Raw genomic sequence first — 17,138 nt, 5'->3', positions numbered from 1 at the left:
ACCTGAGAAAGGTAGCAAGCAATAGGCAAGACAGAGTCTCGTCTGCCAGAAACGCACAAGAAGAAGAAGGAGAGTCTGGCACGAAAGAAGCGGTTGCTATGGCCGACATGTTTCCATATCAACAATAAATGGACCTAGCTTGTCGTGGTAAACTAGCCAGAGGTAAGTAGCCAGCTATTTAGCCAACTTGCTATCCATAATCAAGTATAATTCAAAGAAGAAAGTCTCATAACGGCGTGCAATGTTTGCAACTCTTTTCATTAACTTGCAGCGCTGGTTGCATTGCAACTAAGAGAACGTTAGTGAGGAGGCAAGGCAACAACATACACAAGCCACAAGACAACTAGCTACAGTACAGTAACTAGCTAATGTTACTGTAGGCAGATGCCTAGTTAGGTAGCTACCTGTCAAAGTCATACCTGTATACGTTACACGTATACAGACAAACGTTACCAGCTAGCTAACGTTAGCTAGTCAACTCTGTGGGTAACCTTTCACCCATTTTTGATAATTGCCTAAATATGCATGACAATGTCATTCATGTATGTCACATTCCTAGCCATAGTGACCAACCCTGCAGTCACGACATTCATTGCTTGTGTTGTCATGGGTAGAAGTAAACTAATACGAAGTGAGCAGGACTAGGAGGGTCTCTTTAGTTCAGCCTCCTTTGCTCATGCCTACTGTAGTACTTGACAAACATTGTGGCAACATGTAGCTAACATTTTAACCTGCCAAATAAATACTAAGGCTATACTTCCATTCAAACGTGAGTCAGTTTTCTCTCCAGAAGGAGAAGGGAATGGCAGAGACAACAGAGAGCAAGAAGGAGGAGGCCGATTACAAGAGGCTCCACAGCTTCCCACTCATCAGGGTGAGACAGATCGTTTCGCTGCTGTGACACATATGTGGTTCACAAGTAGAGTCTGTGTGACCGTGTCGGTTTCGTGGAGTAAACGGTGAGTGTTGTAATCTATTGTTCTGATTTCTTCACAGCACACAGACATGCCAGAGGAGATGAGAGTGGAAACGATGGAACTGTGTGTCACAGCCTGTGAGAAGTTTGCCACCAATAATGAGGTCTGTCCGTCTGTCTATACACTGTGTGAAGTGCAGCTTGATTAGTACAGCACACTCACTATTGCTTTAATCCAACCAGTCACTTTTTAAAACCAGGCCTGTATGTAAATCCACCCTCTCAGCCAGTCTGGCATTGTGTCAGCCTGCCTCACCACTCATTCCAGCAAACCTGTGTGTCCATCTGGACTAGAACACTGGTTCTCTCTCTCTCCTTCTTTCCCTCTCTCCTCCTGCCCTCTGTATTTGACCCCCTCCATCACTTCCCCTCCTCTCTCATAGGCCCAATTCCAAATGGATCCTTCATCCCTATCAATGGATAAGTATTCAGTTTCAGCCATATTGCTGACTTCTATCCTTTACTCTCAAATCCACAAGGCGGTGTTGACAAGGGCTTATGGATAGGAGCCAGGGATTTGGTTTGGTTTCTGTATCTTCTCTAACGTCTCTCTCTTTCCATTTCAGAATGCGGCGAAGATGATCAAAGAGTCGATGGATAAAAAGTTTGGCAGCTCGTGGCACGTGGTGATTGGTGAGGGCTTTGGCTTCGAGGTGACACACGAGGTCAAGAACCTGCTCTACATGTTCTTTGGAGGCAGCCTGGCCGTGTGTGTGTGGAAGTGTGCTTAGCACACACACACAAACACACAGGCACACACACCCCTCCCACCCAGTCTGTCTCTACCTAACGATTGTGTTTATATATTTATATACACATCCTGGATGATTCACCAATCTCTGAGCTTTGCAAAATGTTTCTTTGTTATTTACTGTGTGTGTGTGTGTGTGTGTGTGTGTGTGTGTGTGTGTGTGTGTGTGTGTGTGTGTGTGTGTGTGTGTGTGTGTGTGTGTGTGTGTGTGTGTGTGTGTGTGTGTGTGTGTGTGTGTGTGTGTGTGTGTGTGTGTGTGTGTGTGTGTGTGCACCTGCCTGCCTGTGATGTCCCATACATCATTGATTGATTAGGCTGAGTCATAATTGATATATTGTATTCAATATCAGCATGTCACACTCTTGCCTTGTGTGTGCCCAAACAGTATGAAAATGACCAAGTTTTATCTGTATACAAATCTGATCATTTCTACAGAGCAGTGAGTTCACTGCATGAAGGAGTCTGCTGTCTCCTACTATCCTACTGATGGAATTCAGTGGGGCTGAAACACTTGCACTCTCTTTCCCTATTACTTTCTGCTCTACTTCTTTAACTCGAGGCGGTGTGTGTGTGTTCTCATCAACATCTCATGCTCACCTTTGAAAAAAATGCATCCAGCTCTGTCTTTCCTCCATTCCGCTTGTAAGTTGGCACGCTGTCGTCACGGTGGGCTGCCATGCCATCTGCTGAAAAACATCCTTACACACAGAAACACACAGTCTCTCTCATTGCTCTCAATTCACACTCTCTGTTTCTCCAATCCTCTCTCTCTCTGATTTTTTATCTCCTTCTATAGTAGTATCTTTAGTCTTCACCTTTAGTCTTCACCTTTCAGACATGAGTTCCATAAGTCACCCTTGTCTGTGTCTCTACTCCTCCTATAACTGATAAGATATCACAGGGACTTTTATATCCTCTCAATGTACATTAAATACTTGAATTTGAATGTGAAGATGGAATCTGATTTTGTAAATGATCATCATGGGCTTTTTATGAAAGAGCTTATTGTTGAAATAATAGTTATTTTCTGTCACGCCAATGTTATAAGATAGTCATGGATAGGTGTCGTTGTTGTTCTGAATTTGTATCACAACTGATGATATTACATGAGCTATTCTGACTCCCATTGCATTGCATTGCATTTCAATGGATATCAACTTACAGTCTCAATACCACATAGAATCCTTTATGTTGTCAACCGTGGATGCAACCAGGTACCATAACACCGATGCATTGTATTGTTGTTTTCACTTCAACACTGTGTGTTTGCATACATTCATAAATTCATTGCACATGAAATTATTTCTGAAAGTGATAAAAATGTTTTAGTTTTTTCAAATCTTCCGATTGTGGGTGTTGTTTGTTGAAAGTATGTGGACCGGGGATTTATATATACAGTATGTCCCTAGTGTCTATTCACTATGAAGCAAACGGGATGAAATGGGGAGGGACCTACCTGAATTTGTCTAGTAAGAAACAGTTATTTTGGTTTTTCCGTTGCAAAACATTTGGCTATGGAGGTGTTGGAAAGACCAAAACCCTACAGAGTTCCCTTTTAATTAGCCACCATGCTAACACTATAACCGAGGGCAACCCGCCCTTTAAAACGCGACAACCAACAGAGCAATCTGCCCTTTGATGTAATAGTTTCATATTAGAGAAGGCAATTTACTGCTAGGCCCTTGGTGGTCCTTCTTATCTATAGGCCAAGTTCTGAAGTAAATAGTTCTATATAGCAAGGCACTTAACCCTAATTGCTCATGTACAGTGCCTTGCGAAAGTATTCGGCCCCCTTGAACTTTGCGACCTTTTGCCACATATCAGGCTTCAAACATAAAGATATAAAACTGTATTTTTTTGTGAAGAATCAACAACAAGTGGGACACAATCATGAAGTGGAACGACATTTATTGGATATTTCAAACTTTTTTAACAAATCAAAAACTGAAAAATTGGGCGTGCAAAATTATTCAGCCCCTTTACTTTCAGTGCAGCAAACTCAGGGAGGATTAGCACTATCCCACAAGCTGTTGCCTTGGAACAGGGAGAGGGGATGGATTGATGGAGAAAAAGAGTTAGGGAGTTAAAGAAAAAAGGCATTATGATGGTGGGTTAAAGATAAGGATGACAGTCCTTTTGGAATGCCGGGATACAGGATTACACAGGGATTATTTAACTGTGTGTGGCTATGTGTGTGGAATCTCTGGATCAGTCTTATCATGACACATTAACACGTTACCAGCACTATGTTTTGGTATTCCACGTGTCCCCTGTATAAGTAAGTCTGCCACGGCAGTGAGGTGGAACACATTAGTCGACTGGGTCAACATTGTTCTTGTACCTTTATTTTTTTTGGTTTGAAGTAACAGACAATTATGGTGAGAATTCTGGGTAGTTTCCAAGCAACCTACATTAACTGCTTCGAGGGAAACAGGACGGACTTTGAAGCTTTGGTCTGTCTGTCTGAGGAATAAACTGGCCCCATCAGGAAATAATCAGGGATGGGGGGGAAGGAATTAAAGGGATAGAGGTAGATGAGGAATGCATTTATCAGCAGGTAAGAGAGCTGGAGGGAGGGTAAAATGAAAGGGGGGGGCGTGGGAATTGAGGAGAGATGGATAAAGTTGAGAGAAGAGAGGAGGAGGATAGAAGGAGTACAAATATTTGATCTGGTCTGTGCTCATGGGTGCTTTGTGAAGTAATACTACTACAGTATGTTACTACAATACTCTCTACAAACATGTGAAGCTGAGTGTGTGTGTGTGTGTGCGCGCGTGTGTCTGTTTCTGGAGGAAGGGCCCTGGTGGTCAAAAGTAGTGCATTATATAAGGAATAGGGTGCCATTTGGCATGCAAGCTCAGTAGACGGAAGACTGGGGCTGTAGACTAATGAGGCTGAAAATACAGAATGAGAACCAGTCAATAGAGAATGAGAGCCAGTGGGTGACGACCCGTCAAGAGTGTGTGTCTGTATCGGTGTGTGTGTGCCTTGTGTAATAAATCCCATCTACAATTCAATCCAATTACGCATTACAATATGTATTTCTATTGAAAGTAACTGGTGTTCTAAAAAACGAATCCTAAAATAAAGGGGTAATATGAATGTCCCCTCCTCACTGTAACGTCCATCCCGGTCACTCTAACCTGGCTCCTACTTCTGTTCTGTTTGAACTAGCGTGACCACACAGATAACAGGACCACTATCTGCTGTCTGTCAGGGAGAGAAAGGGAGAAAAAAAATGACAAAATTAAAATGTACTACAAGTGTATTTTTGCCCTGTCACATTTATTGAGGATCCTGAGAGAGAGAGGGGAAGAGAGAGTCTCACAACTTCTTGGCACATTGTGAAAAAACAAAGTAAGTAATGCATTAGTCATCCTGCTGCTGCTTCATACTGGGAATGTTGGAGCGGTGGGCCTTCAATAATATATTGATTCTCTTTAGCGGTGCTTGATTCTCAGGGTAGCTAACTGGAATCACATTGTGTCTGTGCTTTGATGAGGAGAGGAGATTGTTAGATTTGTGTTAAGGAATACTGGCTGGCTGTTTCTGGCTGGCTGTCTGCCTGCTTGCCCGGTTATGACTCTGTCACGTTTCCCTTTGTTTCCTTTATGCTTGTTAATCTGTCATGACTCTTGACTCAACAACTGCCTTCTTCTGAGTTTTGAATATTATAAAGCAGATTATATTTGAAGGTAATGTGAATTGTGAAGTTTTCACTCTCTCCCAGCATGGCGAGGCAGGGCGTGGGTCGTCTCTCTCATTCCGTCTGTTTGGGATTGACATGTCTGTCCCTGGCTCTCCACCTCATCCTGGCCCTCTTCTGTCTATCCGTCCTCCAAACATCCTGCGTTATCCCTCCCCCCTCCTCCTGTTCCTCCTCTTTGTCTTTTCCTGGAACTGTTCACCATGGAGAACAGGGGAGATCTCACTCCCGTTCCTCACAAAGCAGCTCACACAAATTACCAGTAAGTCGCATGAATGGAGACTATACCAAAATGGCCGCCCACATAGACCACAAGGTGGAGGCCTCATTCAACATTGTCAATGATAAGGAGAAGGACAAAAAGCTGATTCAAACCAAAATGGTCACCAAAGTGAGCCAACGGATCAGCAGTCGCTCCAAGCTGGAGGCCCTCTTCAGCCACCCGCTGTACAACCTGCCACGCAAACATCTGCTGGAAGACGATTGGCTGCTGAAGTTGAAGCCAAAGAACAAGGGAGGGGACAGTGAGGAGGAAGATGAGGAGGACAGTGACAAAAGCAGTGAAGATAGTGAGTGGTGAGTGAGAGAAAGAGGAGTGGAAGACCACTGATAACAACAAAGTAGAAAAATTAAAGAGGAAAGAAAATGCTTTCTAGATAACAACAAAGTATATCATTCTGTCATAGCATATTACTTTTCTCATACATTTGTGATACCCATTGCTTAAATTGGCCTGTTTCCCCATCCATCTTCCCTTGCTCTTTCCATATAGGCAGAGTGACAGTGAGGAGGATGGCTATGACCAAGCTAATTGGACTAGAAGTGCGGACACCCACCCTGCCTGGCTGAGGTACCACCTTGGGATCTCTCGCTGGGAGCTGTATGACAGGAATGACCCTAGCGTTGCCGAGGTGACTCAACAGATGGCCACACAACGCATCCTCAGCGCAGGTGAGAGGGTTGAGATTAGGAATAAGACTACGGTTAGGGTTGAGCCGGGGTGTGGACATGGTGAAGCTAAGGTTAAGGTTCGGGTTTGGGTTATGGATAGGGTTAATGTTGAGCTGGGGTGTGGACAGGAAGGGTTAGGGTTGTGGTGGTTGAGGCTAGCGTTAGTGCAATGACTGGAATGATACTAGCAGGCTAGTTAGCATTAGCTCACAAAATTACCCAGAACTTCCTTCATATTGGACATAGAGACTTAAAAATGGTATACAGGAATTCACTTGACTCTGGGGAAGTACATAAAGGATTATGAATTCATTACCAAAATCCCGAAGTATCCCTTTAATTTATGCATTTTTTTGGAGTAAACTAAGCCACAAATATTGTAATTCAAACACGACTGTCTGCAGTACAACAGCCTGTGGCACCACTGTAGCTTGCTTTTAAACAAACTAAAGTACTGTAGCTATTCCAAGTCAGTTGGGATAAATGCATGAGCCTTAAAATGGTGATGGTACTGTTTTATCTTTCAACCCCAAGGGGAAGCCCAAATTCCACAAACAAGATGATGACTGTGTTACTAAGCGGAGTTGAGATCAACTCTGTATCAATCAGCATGAACTGGACATGGAGTAAACTACATTGAACAAAAATATAAACCCAAAAATGTCAAAGAGTTACAGTTCTAATAAGGAAATCAGTCAATTTAAATAAATACATTTGGCCGTAATCTATGGATTTCACATGACTGAGAATACAGATAAGCATCTGTTAAAAAAAAGGTAGAGGCGTGGATCAGAAAACCAGTCAGTATCAAATCAAATCAAATGTTATTTGTCACATGCGTCGATTACAACCTTACAGTGAACCGGTTAGTCAAGGTAATTGAGGTAATATGTACATGTAGGTAGAGTTAAAGTGACTATGCATAGATAATAAACAGAGAGTAGCAGCAGTGTAAAAGAAGGGTCTGAGTAGCCCTTTGATTAGTATCTGGTGTGACCACCCTTTGCCACATGCAGCGTGACACATCTCCTTCGGATAGAGTTAATCAGTATCTTGATTGTGGCTTGTGAAATGTTGTCCCACTCCTCTTCAATGGCTGTACGAAATTGCTGGATATTGGCAGGAACAGGAATACACTGTCGTACACTTCGATCCAAAGCATCCCAAACATGCGTAATTGTGAGAATACAGTCCATGGAAGAACTGTGACATTTTCAGCTACCAGGAATTGTGTACAGATCCTTCCGACATGGGGCTGTACATTATCATGCTGAAACATGAGGTGATGACAGCGGATGAATGGCACGACAATGGACCTCAGGATCTCGTCACGGTATCTCGTGCATTCGAATTGCCATCAATAAAATGCAATTGTTCTTGTTGTTCATAGCTTATGCCTGCTGATACCATAACCCCACCGTCACCACAGGGCACTCTGTTCACAACGTTGACATCAGCAAACCGCTCACCCTCACAACGCCATATACGCTGCCATCTGCCCGGTACAGTTGAAACCAGGATTCCTCTGAAGAACACACTTCTCCAGTGTGCCAGTGGCCATCAAAGGTCAGCATTTGCCCAATTAAGTTGGTTACGAATTCGAACTGCGGTCAGGTCAAGACCCTGGTGAGGACGACAAGCACGCAGATGAGCTTCCCTGAGACGGTTTCTGACCATTTGTGCAGAAATTCTTCAGTTGTGCACAGTTTCTTCAGATGTCCGGGTGGCTGGTCCCAGACGATTCTGCAGGTGAAGAAGCCAGATGTGGAGGTCCTGGGCTGGTGTGGTTACACATGGTCTGCGGTTGTGAGGCCAGTTGAACGTACTGCCAAATTCTCTAAAACGACATTAGAGTTGGCTTATGGTAGAGAAATTAACATAAAATTATCTAACAACAGCTCTGTTGGACATTCCTGCAGTCAGCATGCCAATTGCATGCTCCCTCAAAACTTGAGACAACTGTGGCATTGTGTTGTGTGACAAAACTGCACATTTTAGAGTGGCCATTTATTGTCCCCAGCACAAGGTGCAGCTGTGTAATGATCATGCTGTTTAATCAGCTTCTTGATATGCCACACCTTTTCGGTGGATGGATTATCTTGGAAAAGGAGAAATGCTCACTAGTGCATAACATTTGAGAGAATAAGAATTTTGTGCATATGGAACATTTCAGGGATCTTTTATTTCAGCTCATGAAACATGGGACCAACACTTTACATGTTGCGTTTATATTTTTGTTCAATATATGCTATTCTTGAATTATACAGACCACTAGCCATAACCCTAACCATAGCTTCATGTCCACACCCCGGCTCAACTCTAAGCCTAGCCATAACCCCAATCCTAACCCTAGCTTTGTGTCCACGGGCCCATTCAACCCACACATACACATGAGACACAAAAGAGTTGGCATTACAGTGAATGAAGAGATTACCCTGGGAGGCTGTAAAACATTGTCTGATGGCCCTCAAATCCTGTCTGTTGTGAGACTGTTCAGAAGCCTTGGTTGGGATACATTTGTTTATCTATCACATACAAACAGGGAAGTAGCAGTACTCTAAAAAATGCTCCGTTGTTTGGTTGACCATGCTGGGTTGCAAGCGTTGGGTCACTTAGGTTGTTTTCTTTAAGAAAAACGCTGGATTATTGGTGCCGGGTTATGGGTTATTGGTGCTGGGTTATCGAAATATGACTCAGTGGGTGAGCTCAGAAGACTAGAGGATTGGCTTTAGCAGGGGCGTGGCTTGTAGATAGTTCTTTTTGGCCACCTGTGAAAGTAAATGTCATTCCGGTTCATCTGCTTTGTTGTTATTTAATGTTAAGGTTGAACACTGCCACTTTAATCAATGTTTCCCAAGACCCTATGGATATTTCAATGTTGGGATATGTAGATAATAATGTTATGAGTTTTATGTTATAATATATCATGTGCAAAAAAAGAAATTTGCAGTGTACAAACATGATGAACAGGAAATACATTTGCTATTACAGGTGGCCAAAAATAATTGTCTGAAACCCATGTCTCTAATAGGCCATGCCTCCTGAAAATAACCTATGGAGCTGTTATTTCATCCCAACTAATGGTTAAAAAAAACTGATGGTAAAATAAACCCATGTTTGTATAATCCATATTAACGTGACCCAACTGGCTGGGTCAAACTAACCCAGTGTGTGTTCTGTCCAATATTTAACCAGCGCTGGTTTACCAAAGAAGCCAAATAGGGTTGTTTTTAACCCAGCATTTTTTTTGTGTGCCAAGCTACTGTGTATGGGTTTGAGCGTGTGGGGAAGGGGAAGGGGAAGGGGGAGTGGGAGTTTTGTGTGTGTGAGTGAGTGAGTGAGTGAGTGAGTGAGTGAGTGAGTGAGTGAGTGAGTGAGTGAGTGAGTGAGTGAGTGAGTGTCATAATTAAACACACAATCTAAAGAAACAAACAAAAAGAAACAAACAAAAGCCAAAAGCAATTCTTAAACACTAATCAATCAACCATAGACTGTGAGGATAAAATCTAAAACCACTGAAAGCAATTATAAGTCTTTAAACTGCAAAATACACAAAGTGATTACACCAAACTAGAACGTCAGCAAATGGATGACAGTATAAAGAAACAGTCAGAGTAGAAATGTGAAAGCCAGATAATCGAAATCTCCAGCTCCTCTGATCTTTTGTTCTGAGGTCAGTCAATATAATCCTGCACTGATCATAAAAAAATCCCACTCACACATCCATGCTCACACACAAACATATGCTCACACACAAACACACGCATACACACACACTTTGAATACTGTATGTGTTGAGCATAAAAGATTACGCAAAAATCTAGATTGTGTGTGGGCTGGCCCATAGCCACGTTTCATATACTCCTCCTCATCTTCCTCTTCTTCTCACTCCTCCTCTCTAAAGTTCCTAGATTCTAGAATCACCACTAAATGATACCAGACTGTTTTTGATGTTCGGCCACATTCTGTACTTTATATAATGAGGACGCCCTGTGGAGAACAGGGGTAACTGCATTTATGTAAAATCCACTAGAAATACTGTACTATTACCAAAAGAACACCATCAGTGCAGTCAATGACAGGTACCTATGGTGTATTTCCTTTGAATGTTGTGGAGACCCTGTGACTTTCATGTGTTTTACTGTACGGTAAGTGATATGTCTCTGTGTTCTGAGGGTCTGCATGCTGGTATGGGATTATTATGGTGACGTTGTAGCGTTGTCTGTTATGTGTGTTTCAGTGCAGAAGAGTGGGGGTACCCAGCTCAAGCTGATCATGTCATTCCCCAACTACGGACAGGCCCTCCTCAAACCCATGAGGTGAGAATCCACGATACGACGTATGATCTTTATTTACTTGACCGTTATTTGACCAGGTTAGTCTCATTGAGATTAAACATCTATTTAGCAAAAGAGGCCTGGCCGAAAAAAAGCAGCACACACATTGTCAACATTTACAACGTAAAACACAAAGCACTACAGTTTAAAAACATCAGCTAATACATTTAACAGGCACATTGGAGTGTTTGAACCTAGGGGTCAAAATATTGACCGCCCCTTCAAATAATTTTCCACCATAGTTTTTTACCCTAGCTTTAAAATAATTGAAGGAGAGGAACTCCTGTAGTTTCAAGTAATTTTGTAGCTCATTCCAAGTAGAGAGGGCAGAGAACTGGAACGCTTTTTTACCTAGCTCTCCTAGCTCTCACCTAGCTGTCCTGTGAGCATGGGCGATAATTGTCATTATAATCTGATGGACAATGTAGGTACACAGGTAAAGCAGGTAGAGCAGTCTTAGCATGGCCTTATAAATAAAAACGTACCAATGACTTAGCCTCTGAAGAGCTAAGGAAGGCCAGCCCACTCTCATATAGAGGGTACAGTCCGTGTGGCTCAGTTGGTAGAGCATGGCGCTTGCAATGCCAGGATTGTGGGTTTGATTCCCACGGCGGACTAGTATGACAATGTATGCGCTCACTACTGTACGTTGCTCTGGATAAGATAAAACTAAAACATTTGCAAGGCTTTGGAGTTTGTAACAAACCTCAGCAGTGCAAAGTGTCCAGCATATGTAATGATGCTACAGGGGAAAACGTGTACAAGTTATCACCATAGTCGATTACAGGCAAGAAGGTAGCGGAAACAAGTATTTTTCTCACTTTTTAAAGAAAAACACGACTTATTTTGAAAATAAAACCCCAATTTGAGCCTGAGCTTTTTCACAAGACCCTAGATGTGAGGTTTAGATGTGAACCACTCATCTAACAAGAAACTCAAGTACTTGTAAGTTGATACCCTTTTCTATTTGCTTGTCCTGCATAGTGACTATGCATGGAATAGTCTAAAAGGCTCTGCATGGTCAATCCGACCGGGTAATCTCTAGTAGTGAAGTGAGCTGTATCATAGTCCTGTCACTGCTTCACTCCATGGCTACGCTGATGCTCTTCCTCCACGACAATATCCGACACGGCCTCTGCAGAAGTCAGGGTATTTCTACTTCTTGCGCTTCGTTAAGCAGAGCAGAGCTGTTGTCAAGGAAGTAAGTTTGTGGACCTTCCCGCCCCACCTACCGTCAACCAATCATGTCAATGCAGAGTAATATATAGCACTCCGCATTGTTCAAATTTGAGCAGCACACGGCGATGCAGTACAGAGTTCAATTTGACCTCCGCATGCCTCCAGAGGGAGCACCCTCCATACGGCACCTCCGACCACATTTTCAGATCAAGCATAAATTGGCTTTAATGGTTTCATCTTAGATTTCATGAAAACCATGAACTTTGTCTTATCAGGATTTAAGAGCAACCTCAGCTGACAGAGCTGAGCCTAGACAATAGTAATGGCACATTGCAGTTAATCAAAGAACAATATTATATACAATACGGCTTACAATACGATATACTACCTTATGATATGCAATATGATTTACAATGCGATATGATACTATACAATACAACACAACAATACAACTTTATTGTATCAGTCACATAACACTCTTACTCTTTCACAGTAATCTTATTTTGGAGGTGAAAAAAATCACATTGTTCTGTGTGTGTTTTATGCAGGCAGGAGAGAGATGCAGAGACAGACTTCAACCTGTTCTACTTCTCTGACTTTGAGAGACACAATGCAGAGATTGCTGCCTTCCACTTAGACAGGTGAAAACAATGAAAAATGGACCTCCCATCTGAGATTAATCTGTGTGTCAAAAGAAAGAGAAGAAAATAACTACTAAATCACTACCACTGATTTCTATCTCTCTTTATCTGTGTGTGTGTCCTCTCTCAGGGTGCTAGGTTTCTGTAGAATCCCTCCAGTGGTAGGTAGACTCATCAACATAACCACAGAGATCAGAGCTATCACCACAGACCACAAACTATCCAGAACCTTCTTCACCTCTCCTGGTGTGTGGCGGTTGGTCCAATCAGCTTTCATAATCAAATCTAACTCTCCTGGTGTGTCCAATCTGTTATTAAGCTTGTGTGTGTATAGTGGCTTGCACTATGTGCTATAGTCCAGAGTTTCCCAAATGGTTGGTTGGGTTGCACTGGTGGGCTACAGTTTACTTTTCTGTGTCGTTCTGGGTTTATGACTGGTCACAAGAAAAAGTTCTAAATGCTTTTAGATGGGTTATGACCCCAAATGTTTGGCAACAACTGTCCACTGTAGGCCTACTACTTGCATTTAGTCAGTTAACTGTACTATTCACCAAACCCCTTGTCTCTCTCTCTCTCCGTCCGCCTCCCCCAGTGGGTAATTTGTGTTTCCACGGCCAGTGTGAATACTACTGCTCCACAGAGAACCCAGTGTGTGGTCGACCCCAGGTCTTAGAGGTGTCCCTGGCCTCCATGCTGCCTGACCTCTCCCTGGCCCCCAGACGCTCCTGGAGGTCCCCTTGGAGGCGCTCCTACAGCCGCACCAAACTGGCACCGTGGGTTGTGGGTACCGAAATAGGCCCCTTGCCTGGGGGTCTCTAACTATGGGAGGGGTTGTGAAGAAACCAAGTGAAGTGTATATCTGTATTAGTGGTTATATACTGTACAGTAGATGGCAAACTAATGGCTTGGAGGTATAATTTAACGTTTGGATTGCATTGATAGAATTCAACTGATCAATGCAATGTAATCATGTGTAGTAGTATCATATTGTCCCCCACTGGGAATAAACCCGTGCATTTGACTAAAGCATACACGTGTTCGAGTCCATACCTCACATGCAGCTGCTACTGTTTCAGATGGGAGAAGAACCCAGATTACTGTGACACGGTGAAACAGACTCCTCCATACAACCAAGGCACCAGACTAGTGGATCTAATTGACATGGTCATTCTGGACTTCCTCATGAGTCAGTAAGCACACTGAACGACACAGCTTCTACTACTATTACTACTTCAGTAATTCCAATATTCTTGAAATCAGTAACAATTCAACACACTACCTTGATTTTTCTCTTCTTTTGTTTTTTATCTAGTCACTGAAGCAATACATTCCATAAGAATGACTAAATGTTCTGAACATTTCCCCACACGATCATATTAGGAATGTGCCAAGGTTTAAGTCCACTGATAATGTGGAACAGATTTTGAATAGACAGAAAGCAATAAACTATTGTTTTGCTTTAATTCCTACTAAGGTAATATGGACAGACATCACTACGAGACTTTTGAAAAGTTTGGGAATGACACTTTCCTGCTGCACCTAGACAACGGGAGGGCGTGAGTACCATACCTTCCATCAATACCTTATAAGGTGATACATACTGTATGTTCAGTGGCGATTTTAACATAAAAATATTGGATGTATCAAAAAAGCTAATATGCATCGAAACCACTACAGACACAAACGTTATAACATTCAGTTATGATCAGTTTACTTCCCATAGTCAAATTCAGCATGGGTCTACAATATTACATTATTAAAGTATTGGAACGCAGCCAAAACACCATTCTGAGTGTGTCTGCCTGCCTTTTACCAAGACACTCTGTTTTAGAATAAAGCAACAATGTTTATAAAGTTACTCTCTCACTTCATCCATTGCATAGTTATAGTTCCATGAGTATAACAATGGCATCAAACATTAACAATAGCTACCTCGAAACAGATGTTAGCCACTGCTTCTATTCACCACCAACCACAGTTGAATCTTTTTTTCCAGCTTGCTTTCTTTTTAACGGGTGGGCTTATTTCAATGTTTAGTCGCTGATGAGCACCGAAATGTTTTATCTCTACATTTTCTACATAGCTTGAAAATGATTTGCTGGGAGATAGTCAACATGATAACTTTTCAGCTGGCTAGAAGATAAACAATGAAGTTGACACACATCAGTCCAATCACTGGAGAAAAGATGTAGACTTATCAAATGACCTTGAGACTTCTTGGACAGGCACTGCCAACTGAACTCTATGGCAGCACCCAAGGAGCAGGAGCTGCCTGGTCGTCAGTAACCTCTTCCAGTAGGTGCTGGGGTGTTGTAAGTGACATCACCCTGAGCCAATCACGCGCAACCAGAGAAGATCAACAATGCCTACGCTCTGTGTTTTCTCTGGCTGCCCCTCCGCCACAGAAGGCACATGAGCGAGGCTGAAACAGCTGCATTCTGGATCTGCCTTACTCAAAGAAAATTGACCAAAACAATGATATGACATGGAGGAGTCGAGTATGCTGTAATATTAACTCAAGGAGTTATTTTGTTTACACTGTTTGCTAACTGATATGATATAATGTTGTCACACGAATTAATGCCAGAATTACATGCAAAACAGGGCCATCTGCTGGACAGTGGTTGGGCTGTGCCTCACTTGCCCTGAATGATGCGTCGCCAGTGCATATGTTTAAGTTTTTGTAGTTTATACATACCGATATAACAGTTGTGTAATATTGTGGAAACTATGTTATTTTTAGGTTTGGGCGTCATTCTGTGGATGAACCCTCCATATTGGTGCCCTTACGACAGTGTTGCAGGTAAAACTATCAGCTTGTATAAAGATCTGGACAAGTGCAGCAGAAAAAAAGTGCAAGAGGAGACTCATCTCTTCCCCTCTCTTCCTTCTCATTCTCTTTCTCTCTCTCCCTTTCCTCCTTCTCTCTCTCCCTCTCCTTGTCTTACTTCTCTCTCTCTCTCCTTGTCTTCCTTCTCTCTCTCTTTCTCTCCTCTCTCTCTCCCCTTGTCCTTCTCTCTGTCTTTTTCTTCTCTCTCCCAAATCTCTTTCTCTGTCTCAGGATCCGTCGCTCAACTCTCATGCGTCTGCGTCTCCTGTCCCTCCCGAGCTTCCGTCTGAGTGATGTCATGAGGGAGTCTCTGTCCCAGGATCCCCTGGAGAGTGTGGCCCCCCTCCTCTCTGTACAACACCTCTCCGTGCTGGACCGTCGTCTGAAAACCATCCTGCAGGCTGTACACACCTGTCTGGAGCACCATGATGACGTTATCCATGATGACCTACAGGGATATGATGTTAACTTATACCGGCACTAGACAATAATTAAGACTGAACATCCATTTACAAAACCATCACTGCAATATGTCTATCATTGGATTCAGCTGTGGTTGATGACAAGATTATTGTATTATCAATCAATCAGTTAATTATATGTATACATTCATGGCACATTTTAACTGTGTGTGTTGCCTAATGAAAACAAAAATGATAAAGTGTTTTAGCATTATAAGGGTGGAGTAATGTTACTGGAGTTTTCAGACAGCAAGGCCATTTGATCACAACAATGCCAGCACTCAGTAGAAAGACAATTCAGTATATCAGGAAGTTATGGTGACAGAACTCACAACTTTTCGGAGTAGTCAGCCTGTAAGCTGGGACAGGAGGAAGCAGTTGCTTCACTGAGGCTGTACTAGTGGGACGTGTCCTCCCATCGTACAGATCCGTTTATCGGTTTACGTTCCCCAGGGGAGCTGGCCACTTGATCTCATATCTGGTGGCGGCTCATTTACAGACATCAAGAACCCAAACTTCAATGGAGGGAGGGCGTGTCTCTGTCTTCAGGACTGCTCCTTTTAAAAGACTGAGGAGGCGGGACCTGGTCGATCTCCATGTCTGCTGTCACCTTGAGGAGACTGGCGAGGTTAATCTCGCCATCATCCTCATAGTCACCTACCCCGAGAAGGAGTCATTGGACTGATAGAGGGAGGAATCGTGGCTATTCATGACCTCGCTAACCGAAAGAGAAATATCGCACTCTCCCAAAAGCTTGGCTGGAGCGTAAAACCTGTGAATTGAGACAAACAAAGACGTGTAATGGGTTCACGCTCAAAATTATGTTGTATAATGCTTACTTCATTATTCAATGTTAAATTGTTTTACTGCATCAGGGATAGCCCTTATGCAGTAAAAATGTTACAACTTTGAATAATAGTAGTGGTTAGCACAGTAGAGAACGCTATAGCCACGGGGTTGAGATGCATTAGCTAGCTAGCAGCGACCCTCAGTGCTTAGCGGTTGGGCTAGGGTAGTGTTAGCCACTTAGGTTAGCTTACTCCCGCGACTGCAGAGCCATGTGACTGGGTCTACGGTCTAGTTAGCGCCTGAGACTGAATGCAGGTTAACTAGGTGAGGGGGAGAGCTAGCAAAGCTACCGTGTTGCAGGTATAATTGTGTGGTCAGTTAGCCTGAGCCTAGCCGCGTGGGCTACTAGCCAGCTACAGTAGCTAGCTGGAGGTGACCAAGAGGTAGAAAGAGGGTTTCTTTCTACACAAGCAATACCACCGTTTTGCAGGTAGAATTGTGAAGCTAGTTTGCTTTG

The 17,138-nt window shown here is 43.0% G+C and overlaps 3 protein-coding genes and 1 non-coding gene across 5 annotated transcripts; all 4 read left to right on the top strand.

Annotated features, from left to right (window-relative positions):
• LOC118364717 (dynein axonemal light chain 4) lies at positions 1-3,069 on the top strand. 2 transcript variants are annotated; one of them, XM_035746413.2, is made up of 4 exons: positions 1-162; positions 791-874; positions 997-1,080; positions 1,543-3,069. In XM_035746413.2, the coding sequence occupies exons 2-4, from the start codon at positions 803-805 to the stop codon at positions 1,705-1,707; spliced, it is 321 nt and encodes a 106-aa protein (XP_035602306.1). In that variant the 5' UTR covers positions 1-162; positions 791-802; the 3' UTR covers positions 1,708-3,069. The 2 variants fall into 2 exon arrangements, with proteins under 2 accessions (XP_035602306.1, XP_035602305.1); XM_035746412.2 differs by having other exon boundaries at positions 37-162; positions 779-874.
• A 2,495-nt stretch (positions 3,070-5,564) lies between these two features.
• On the top strand, positions 5,565-10,707 carry LOC127914386 (extracellular serine/threonine protein kinase FAM20C-like). Its single transcript, XM_052490172.1, has 3 exons — positions 5,565-6,009; positions 6,206-6,384; positions 10,625-10,707. The coding sequence occupies exons 1-3, from the start codon at positions 5,705-5,707 to the stop codon at positions 10,705-10,707; spliced, it is 567 nt and encodes a 188-aa protein (XP_052346132.1). The 5' UTR covers positions 5,565-5,704.
• A 558-nt stretch (positions 10,708-11,265) lies between these two features.
• On the top strand, positions 11,266-11,338 carry trnaa-ugc (transfer RNA alanine (anticodon UGC)). The gene has a single exon. It is a non-coding gene; the product is annotated as a tRNA-Ala (tRNA).
• Positions 11,339-12,912: 1,574 nt separating this feature from the next.
• Positions 12,913-16,002, top strand: LOC118365754 (extracellular serine/threonine protein kinase FAM20C). The gene is made up of 6 exons (XM_052490171.1): positions 12,913-12,933; positions 13,160-13,314; positions 13,618-13,727; positions 14,016-14,097; positions 15,285-15,344; positions 15,603-16,002. Exons 1-6 carry the CDS (start codon positions 12,913-12,915, stop codon positions 15,853-15,855), a joined length of 681 nt encoding a protein of 226 aa, XP_052346131.1. The 3' UTR covers positions 15,856-16,002.
• The last annotated feature ends 1,136 nt before the right edge of the window (positions 16,003-17,138 follow it).

This window comes from Oncorhynchus keta, chromosome 32 (genome assembly GCF_023373465.1).
Source record: "Oncorhynchus keta strain PuntledgeMale-10-30-2019 chromosome 32, Oket_V2, whole genome shotgun sequence".
Classification (NCBI taxonomy): Eukaryota; Metazoa; Chordata; class Actinopteri; order Salmoniformes; family Salmonidae; genus Oncorhynchus; species Oncorhynchus keta.
Note: the sequence above shows the minus strand (reverse complement) of the source record. Positions and strands in the feature narration are given on the sequence as shown.

What these genes read in the sequence shown, in the direction of transcription:
- LOC118365754 (XM_052490171.1), top strand. Translation starts at nt 12,913, where the DNA reads ATGGTTGGTTGGGTTGCACTG. An exon ending in CATTCTGGACTTCCTCATGA is followed by an intron (nt 13,728 to 14,015) that starts GTCAGTAAGCAC and finishes ATTCCTACTAAG; the next exon opens with GTAATATGGACAGACATCAC. An exon ending in CACCTAGACAACGGGAGGGC is followed by an intron (nt 14,098 to 15,284) that starts GTGAGTACCATA and finishes TGTTATTTTTAG; the next exon opens with GTTTGGGCGTCATTCTGTGG.
- LOC118364717 (XM_035746413.2), top strand. Translation starts at nt 803, where the DNA reads ATGGCAGAGACAACAGAGAGCAAGAAGGAGGAGGCCGATTACAAGAGG. An exon ending in ACAGCTTCCCACTCATCAGG is followed by an intron (nt 875 to 996) that starts GTGAGACAGATC and finishes ATTTCTTCACAG; the next exon opens with CACACAGACATGCCAGAGGA. An exon ending in AGTTTGCCACCAATAATGAG is followed by an intron (nt 1,081 to 1,542) that starts GTCTGTCCGTCT and finishes TTTCCATTTCAG; the next exon opens with AATGCGGCGAAGATGATCAA.
- LOC127914386 (XM_052490172.1), top strand. Translation starts at nt 5,705, where the DNA reads ATGAATGGAGACTATACCAAAATGGCCGCCCACATAGACCACAAGGTG. An exon ending in AGCAGTGAAGATAGTGAGTG is followed by an intron (nt 6,010 to 6,205) that starts GTGAGTGAGAGA and finishes CTTTCCATATAG; the next exon opens with GCAGAGTGACAGTGAGGAGG. An exon ending in ACAACGCATCCTCAGCGCAG is followed by an intron (nt 6,385 to 10,624) that starts GTGAGAGGGTTG and finishes TGTGTGTTTCAG; the next exon opens with TGCAGAAGAGTGGGGGTACC.